This window comes from Alligator mississippiensis, chromosome 4 (assembly GCF_030867095.1).
Source record: "Alligator mississippiensis isolate rAllMis1 chromosome 4, rAllMis1, whole genome shotgun sequence".
Taxonomy (NCBI): domain Eukaryota; kingdom Metazoa; phylum Chordata; order Crocodylia; family Alligatoridae; genus Alligator; species Alligator mississippiensis.
Window position 1 is genome coordinate 106388832 of NC_081827.1, and position 8582 is coordinate 106397413.

General features: G+C 43.1%; 1 protein-coding gene across 2 annotated transcripts in view; it reads left to right on the forward strand.

Moving 5' to 3' along the window:
- Positions 1 to 8582, forward strand: part of LOC106737859 (uncharacterized) — a 283248-nt gene that overhangs the window by 16865 nt on the left and 257801 nt on the right. For both annotated transcript variants that reach the window (XM_019489653.2, XM_019489655.2), the window contains exon 2: positions 1875 to 1943. In XM_019489653.2, the coding sequence (XP_019345198.2) occupies positions 1875 to 1943 (69 nt within the window). The remainder of the gene's footprint in view (positions 1 to 1874; positions 1944 to 8582) is intronic.

Genomic DNA, 8582 nt, shown 5'->3' on the forward strand with positions numbered 1-8582 from the left:
TGTACTATGGGACAGGGAAGGGTGGAACTGTTCGTTTCTAGAGGGCTATATGGCATGTTAGGCATGACATGTACTACTGCGAAGGTGTTTGTCACAGTGTGATGTTCTTAATGTACTGGAATGGTTTCTCTTCTCGCGGTGGGTTTGATGGGTTTTTTTGCTTTCTGTACCTGACCTTCCTTGAAATAAAGTAGTTAAAAAGTCAAAAGTCCTTCCTTCCTTCCTTACCTGTCTTATCTTTGTTTGTTGTGGCTTCTGCCATGGTTACATTATAGTTGGGAGGGCCTACTGGTGCTTGAACTGAAACTGCTTGTCTTCATTGGGCTTAGGAAAGAAAACGGTCATAATCGACTGAGTCTTGTTAGCATACTTGCTACTTTACCTCATGAGATCTTTGAGTCGCTACATTGAACAATAATAGTGATAAGCAGTGATGCTGTGGGTTTATATTCAGAACAGGGCATAAGGCTAATAATGAATTACTCATCATTACTAATTAAGCATAGAGACACAAGGTTGCCTTACTTTAAAATGACAAACCTGGGAAAAGGATTATCATGAGCTATTACTCTGAATTCAATTGCTTACTAACAATGGCAGACCACATTGAAAAATGTAATTGATTCATTTTAATGTTCCTGTCAAATAAGTTGCTTGATGAAATAGCAATGCTGGAAATATTTGTAGAAGTAGTTGTTCTCTGAAACAGTCAAATTCACTTAATCCATAGTGAAAAATATCCAACTAGCTTGAGTGTTTGCAGAAGTCACAACTATTTCTAGGTAATGTTGGCCAATTGAGTTTGGCAGTAGGCACGATCATACCCTCAGGTTTAAGACCCCAATTCAACAACACATGTTTATGTTTATACATGTTCCTTGTTGCCAACAAAGCACTTAAGTATATGAATAGCCAGAATAACTTCAATGAGCTATCTACATGCTTAAAGTTAAATATGCTTGGTATTCTTTTGGACTGGGGCCATACAGATGAACATTTTATAGGATCAAGCTTCAAAGCACTTACACACATGCTCAAAGTTAATCACATACTTCAATATTGCAATATTGCACATACTTGCAATATTGAATAGTGATAGACTTCTGAGTTGATACTGAAGGCATAAGGCAGCTCATTGTTGTCTTTAATATTGACGTTGTTATGAGTTGTAGTGTCGAGATACATTGGGTCCCAAAATCTAGACTGGAGTGGGAAGTAGTACTCCTTATATTGCCTCGATTGACATAAGAATAATATTGGAATAAAGACCTTTTTTATTTCTTACTACACTGGCCAGTTAAGAATGTTGACCAGTGTGTTCCTGAAAAATTGCAAGGCTTTTCATTGCATCAGGCTTGGGAAGGCAAAAAGTCTCGGGCAGAAGCTAGCATCTAACTCAGTGATTCGCAACCAGGGTGCTATAGTATACTGGTGCCTTGAGATCCTTTCATGTGTGCAGTGGGTTGCCATGCAGTGTTAGTGCTGTTAGGTGTGCAAACATGATTTACAAGCTAAACCCAGAGATTTCAAATAGGAATTCACAGTGTTAAAAACATTCTGATCTGTTTTGGTCTTTACAACAGAAGAATTGTGCTATTATTTTTCTGCAGTCAGACTAAGAACTTACATTTTCTGAGGGGTGTCTTGAATCTGATGAAGCACATCTTGAATCCAAAAAGGTTGAAAACCAATGGTCCAACTAAATTTATTGAATTTATGAGAAGATACCAGGTGAGCATCTGTGAACTTGGTGAAAACCTCTCTAGACCTAATGTATTTTTTTTAATTTTAGATAATTGATCTTAAAAATTATGTATTTAACTTGGAAAAAATAGGATTATGCTAAAATAATTGTGATTTTTAATATATTACAGACTGTTCCTTACTACACAAGCTTTGTGACTAGTGTAACTTTGTGGGACAGAGGAGTTTACCACCATGATGTAAGTACTATCATACCACTTCATTTCTTTAAATGCTGTTTTGTATTGTGCTACATGACAGAAGTTCTTTACTGAGACAGGATTATTATATGTTTAAGAGTTATTTACTAAAGAGGGCACTGTACATGATCACCCACAAGGGTGCTCAGTATCTGCCTTTTATATTCCCTGCTTGACCTATGCAGGAAGTAGTCTTCTCTTTCTATGAAACAAAACAGCTCTTTCATTTAATTATGGAATGAATGAGACAGCCAAAGTATGTCTCAGAAACCATAGTAATGCACATTTCAGGGGTATGTAGATAGGTAACTCAACCACATTAACAACATCCTAGTAAACAAATGAGCAGACAAGTGTCAGATACTATGCTGAGGGATGTTTTAGACCAACACACAACAGAACCCAACCTAGGTCTATGAGGAATCTGTTAGAATAACAAAGCTTGTTACGTATCTTGGCCTATTGGATGGCAACACAAAAATATTTAATAGGAAGTATAATTTTAGCTCCCACCCTTTAATAACACCAGCTGACTGTTTAACTCTTTATGAAGTGAACAACATTTTTGCAACAGTAATACTCTACTTGCACACCTTGGCTAGGGACAGAAATTACACATAAATTGGTTGAAGTGATTAGAAGCTGGTTTAAACCTGTAACAGAACAGAAGTTCAGTGCACATAAACCAGTTTTAAAATGGCTGAAACTGGTTTAAGATAAACCTGGTTGAATGTAGCATCAGACTTCACTGATTTGGGTCAAACTGGTTTATGAAACTTCTGTCCCACACCCCTTCCTGGGTTAAGTTAAATCAGAGTCCCCCAGCATCCCAGCATGCTTTTCAGCCCTATGCTGTGCTGTGCTACGTTTTCTGCTCCAGAGAGCAGGGCTAGCCCTGCCCCTCTGGTCTCTAGGGGGAGCAAGGGCAGAAGTATGCCAGATGCTGCTCAGGTATGGCCCCATAAGGTGAAGGTGCAGGTGCAGGGAAGAGGTTTATTCCTCCTCTCTCCTCTCTCCCCCTGGGAGACTCCAGATAGGGTCTTCCTAGCCAGGGTGGAGTGGCCCCTGTCAGGATCCGCCCCCCCCCACTTGCCACTCCAGCAGCAGGGGTAGGGACATAGCTAGAGATGGCTGGCATGGCCTCACCTGGGGCTGAGGCTGGGGCTGGGGCTGGGCTGAGCTGAGCTGGCCTGTGTGCGATGCTGAGGGCAGGCACAGAGGGGCTGGCCTGGCCTGGGCCATGGAGGTATGGCCCTTCCCAGCTGGCTGTGGCTCAGGCTGGGCCTGCAGGAGCTGTGTGCCTGGATTGCTCTCAGCTCCCTGCGCACAGGCTGGGCCAGGCTGTCATGGAACCACTGCCTGGCTCAGCCCCAGTCTCAGTCCTGGGTGAGGCAGGTGGATGTCAGGGCCATGCTGGCAGGTTTTGGCCATGTCCTTTGCTGCATGAGTGGCCAGTGGGGTGGAAAACCGGACAGACCCCAGCTGGGGTCCCTATGCCCATGGGAGAGAGGGGAAACAGGGGAGTTGAATCCCCCTCACTGCCCCCTTTCACCTGAGGTGCTGCCCTGGTTGGTGTTTGGCCATGCCTCCCCCTTGGGGACAAATCTGGCAAGGGCTGCTTCCTTTCCCCCTCCAGGCACACCCCAGCTGGGGTCCCTGTAGGCCAGGGTGGGGCTTTAAACCCCTCCCCAGTCATATGCAGGTCTGCCAGGGCCTGGCCACTTCCCCCCGAGATCAGCTTCCCTCCAGCTTTGCAGCTGCTGCCGAAGGGAAGGGAGGGCTCACTCTAGCACCCTCGACTTCTAGCCTCAGCCCCTGCAGACATGTGGCTGGATATCCAGGGGTCAAAAACCTCACTAAAAAAAAGCAGAGTGGCGCATGTGACAGCAGCATGCCCCACCCAAAGCTGGAGCCTGGTTGGCTGGAGCCACACTCTACTGCTGGCCAGGTTTTGCATAGCATCAGGGACAGGGCTGTAGCCCCAGGACCCCCAGGGCCCCAGGTAAGTCTGCTGGGGCCAGCCCAGTGCTGGCCCCAGCCTCCCCTACCCCACCCGGGGTAATTTGCCGTGTGCCAGAGTGTGTGTAGCACAGACATTCCCTGGGGACAACTAGTGGTGGCACAAGGCGCGCCACTGCTAGTTGTCTGTGGGGAACCAAATGTCCATGCATGTCTGGATGTAGCCCTTATGTCCACATCATAATTGTCTGTGATTTTGTTCTTGCTGCTATTTATTTTTTAGTACTTGTTACATTAGCTGCTTGGTTTGAGGACTTTCTGTTCTGATCAGCTTTGGAGCTGGTGCTTTTTATGCTGTTGTACAGCTCTCAACCTTCTACTCGATTAAATAATGCCCCTCACCCAAAACGATAATAAAACATTACAAATTGGCGACAACAAATAAAACCTTGAGAGGTGGTTGCTCTCTGTAATCTTTTGCACTGTTGTTAGTGCTGTCACCTTTAATGTGCTATTCAGATGTCTCTATACAGAATATTTTAGGGATACGTAGACCCTGAGGCATTGATTTTATTATTCATCTGCTTCATAAGAATCAAAATCAGCAGTATAGGTGTAATTTTCTCTTCAGTAGAGGTACAAAGCCCAAAAATTACAAGAATAATTTAATCTTTCTCTTTCAAATAAAAATAAATAGCTGAGTTCATCAAGGAAATTGCTGACCTGTTATATTTTTTTCTTTCATTTGCTAATGATCCCCTTTTTCAGTGAATTAAGCTTGAGCCTACTGATCTTTTTTTCCTGAAATGTGTACATGTACATCTACTAAACTAATGTAAGTATGTCTGTGAAGATGGTAGCCATAGGCCAGTGCTTTTCGTTGCTATGGATCCATTGCAGGCCTCTCTGATTGTAGCTTGTTAGGGCTTTGTTTAACCAAGTAGGAACTGAAGGGGGAAAGGTTTTCAGCTATTTCTGTAATTTACATTTTAACTGTTCTAATTGTCCTAATTTCCTTCCTATTTATTGTGAATGGTGTGGAAAGTAACCTTTAGTCATGACCACACAGTTTTAAAACTCAAGCCAAAGGGCTACACTCTGCCCTCTGCCCTCTGTTTTTCCCTATGATACCCTAGCATTAAAATTGTTCCTAACATAATTTAGCCCTAAAAGTCACCTTATGGAGAGTAAATTAGACTTACAAATGTACTTTGCCATCCGTCAGTGAAATCTTTACCAAAATAGTGCCTAATATGAAGGCTGAAATAGCACCGTTTGAAGATTATGAAGCAATTGTGTTTGATTTTGTTGTTGAATTTTTCTGAGCTTGTTGAATTTACCAGTTTTTTTCGTTATGGAGAAAAGAGAATTGACAAAAGTTTCCTCCAAAATATAGTGCTAATGTTTGTGATAAGTGTCTTTTGTATTTTAAAAACAATCAATTTACTGCTTCTGTGACTAAAACAATGAGGTTGCAAAACCTTGCACCAGCAAAAAGCCTAAGCCAGTGCTGCTGGCACGACTGCAGAGAGAAGTCATAGGGAAAAAATGATACTGAGAATCTGGAATTGTATATTGCTTGCTTAGATTAATGTACAGTGAGAAAATGACTGTCCTAGAACAGTGCCATCTATATTGCTTGCCTGTAGGGCCTGCAAAGAGAGATACGGAGTGTGTGAAATCCTGCCAGGAGCTGGAGAATCAGTATGATGATTCATTGCCTCCTGCTGGTTTTGCAGTTACTGCCGCTAAAAGATCTGTGGAAAACTCTGCACGTTTCTTCTCTGCACCTACATCATCCACATCTAACTCATCTATTTCCCTGCCACAATTCACAACTCTGTATCTCTCACTAGATACACTTAGCTTTTTCTGGCTGGTATAGTTGCAATTCTGGCAATGTGAAGGGACCTTAAGGCGAGTATAAAAGTGTACATAAAATTTACGCCTACTTTAATGTCTCCCTATGCTAATTGAGTGATTCAAAGAAGTTTTAATACATGTAAATGAGAATTCGGTCCATATTTCTAGCCATGATAGTGATAGTTCATTTTGTCGATGAGCATTGCTAACCTGAATTTGCCTCATTGTTTAACTTTGTTCCAAATGGTGTTGTGGGCAATATTAACTGAAATCAAAGGTAATGCTGATTCACTGTCACTAATGCATAGTAATTCAGAAAGAAATCCTAAATTTGCAGCAGCCAGTTTGTTGCTTGATTTTGATTTATTAAAGTTCTACATGAACTAGGAAGATGGTTCCAGTTTTTACTTGCTTCTTCCTACCTTTTGGCAGGTAAACCTTGATGGTGGGTGTGTATAAAATGAAGTGTGTTACAGTGGTCCAGCTACTTTCCAAAGCAATGTGTGATGTAACAGTGTCAGACTGAGGGAAGAAAGCAGTTTAAATAGGTATTGCTGAGCTAGGTCAGCATTAAATTGAGGGCAAAATGGGGCCACAACTTTTCCTCAGATCCAATAACCCTGGCATTGGACCTTACAGAGTTCCCCACTATGGTCACAAAGACCCATGTGCACTCCACCAGTCATATGGCCTCTGAAGAATGGGACACACACACACACACACACACACACACACACACACACACACACTGCAGAGAGGAGACGGAAGATGATAGACTACACAGCTATTTAATATATATAAGCTTAAAGCAGTGAGTCTTAACCAAGGTGCTTACCATCTTCAGGTGTCATAAGGTCTTTTTAAGAATCCTATAGGGTGCCACTCAGTGTGAGCCTACACATAATTCACAAATATAATTCATAAATAACCTACACGTAATTCACAAGATAAACCTAGAGATTTTAAATGGCAATCCATGGGGTTAAAAACTGTTCTGACCCGGGGTAGTCTTTGAGTTCTTTGAGAAGAATTGCTCTGTTAATTTTCCGTTAACTCTCACTGATGAGTGAGAGTTAATAACTGGCATTTTACAAGGGGTGACGTGAGTTTAAAAAGGTTGAGAAGCACTAGCTTGATGTATGCAAGTTGGTAGATTACATAACTCTTAAATATATATGAACTTTTACCAAACATATTTACTACAAGATGTTGGGGAGGACAATCATGTTTCAAGTTTGTTGTACACCTTGTACAGTTAATCAGTAGAAGGGAAACTTCTCATCTTTCTTCCCTGTTTCACCTTTCTGTCCTGTGCATGAATATAATCAGAGCAGAACAGTGGATTCATCTCCCAGCATACAATGATTTCCCATGCTACAAATCACTTTTATGTAAAGGGGCATTTACTCAAATAAAAAATAACCCTGATTATAAACTGACCCTCCAGTAATTAGATCCTATATATGGAAAATGTATACATTTGGTATAATTTTCCATGCATAGAATCTAATTATTGGAGGTTTGTCTTGAATTTGTCCCCTTCCCACTGCTACAGCAGGGAAAATAAATCTGGACTTCTTCCCCTGCAGCCCCTTCTCCCTCTCCTTATTGTCAGACCCTGATTTCCCTGAGCATGTGGAAGTGAGGAGAAAATCTTTAAAAAACTGCCCTTGAAATAACCATAGCTATAGTAATTTGTATATAGTACCCATAGACTTAGTTCTTCCCACATATATAGTACAAACTATGCATGATATTAGTCCAAAGCCAAAAGGCTCATGATTTACCACATTGTTCATTGGGCTGGGCCCCACCAGTGTCAACAACCATGGTGACCCCACAGCTCAGCACTGCTCAGTATGTGTGTGTACTCCAGATACCTCCCTCACCCCCCTGCCCCACCGATGATCCATGTGCTAATTGATACTCCCCCATTCATGACAGGAGCCAGGTGTTCTTGTCAGGAGTCCTGGGACATCTATATGAAGATGAGGCATAGGACAACCTTGTCTGGCTCCATCTCATGGAGCATGGGGCCACACTAATCATATACACCAGGCTGAGAAAAAGGGAGACAGAGGGATTCTGGATGAACTGTTTAGGTCCCCATTTGATGATGTTTGCCAGACATTTAAGGCTCATGAAGAAGGAGGAATCATTGCAAATGGGAAAGAAAAGCATAGCTCAACTGTGGGAGTGAAGAGGAAGCCAAAATGTATGTAATACAGTGGCTCACTGTGACTTTAAAAGGGTAGGTGATGACGGGAATTGTGCTCAGTGGGCTACTACCACATATTTTATTCACATGGATTGCATCAGCTTTGCTTCTTAGTTTTTTGTGCACTAAGATGAAGTGTAGGGACTATCTGATGTCCTGGACTAAAGAGTCTTGGATGGTGGATGCTAGCTTGTAGTATCTGGGGGTATCTGAACCCCAAGACCTGTGGCCTTGGGCATGAATGATGCATGCCCCTGGAGGCTGGGGGGCAGTGGCAATGCATAGAGGGTGTACTGGGGTGCATGTGCACCCCCTGAGAGCAATGGTGCACCCCCTGACAGACTGCGTTCCCTACATAGATACAGGCAGGGAGGGCAGGTGGGAGTGCTGGTACCCCCGCTGCGAGCAGGGGCACCTGGATGAAGTGCCGCAACCACTTCTGGGAGTGGCATGGCTGTGTGGGGGGACCCCCCCGGTCACTGACTGGTTACTGGGGGGGCATGTGCCCCCCCTGACTAAGGTGGCACCAGTAACCCATGCTGTGGGGGCATGGCAACCTCCCACAGATGGTGGCATGTGTGTGGCAGTGGTGAGTGGGG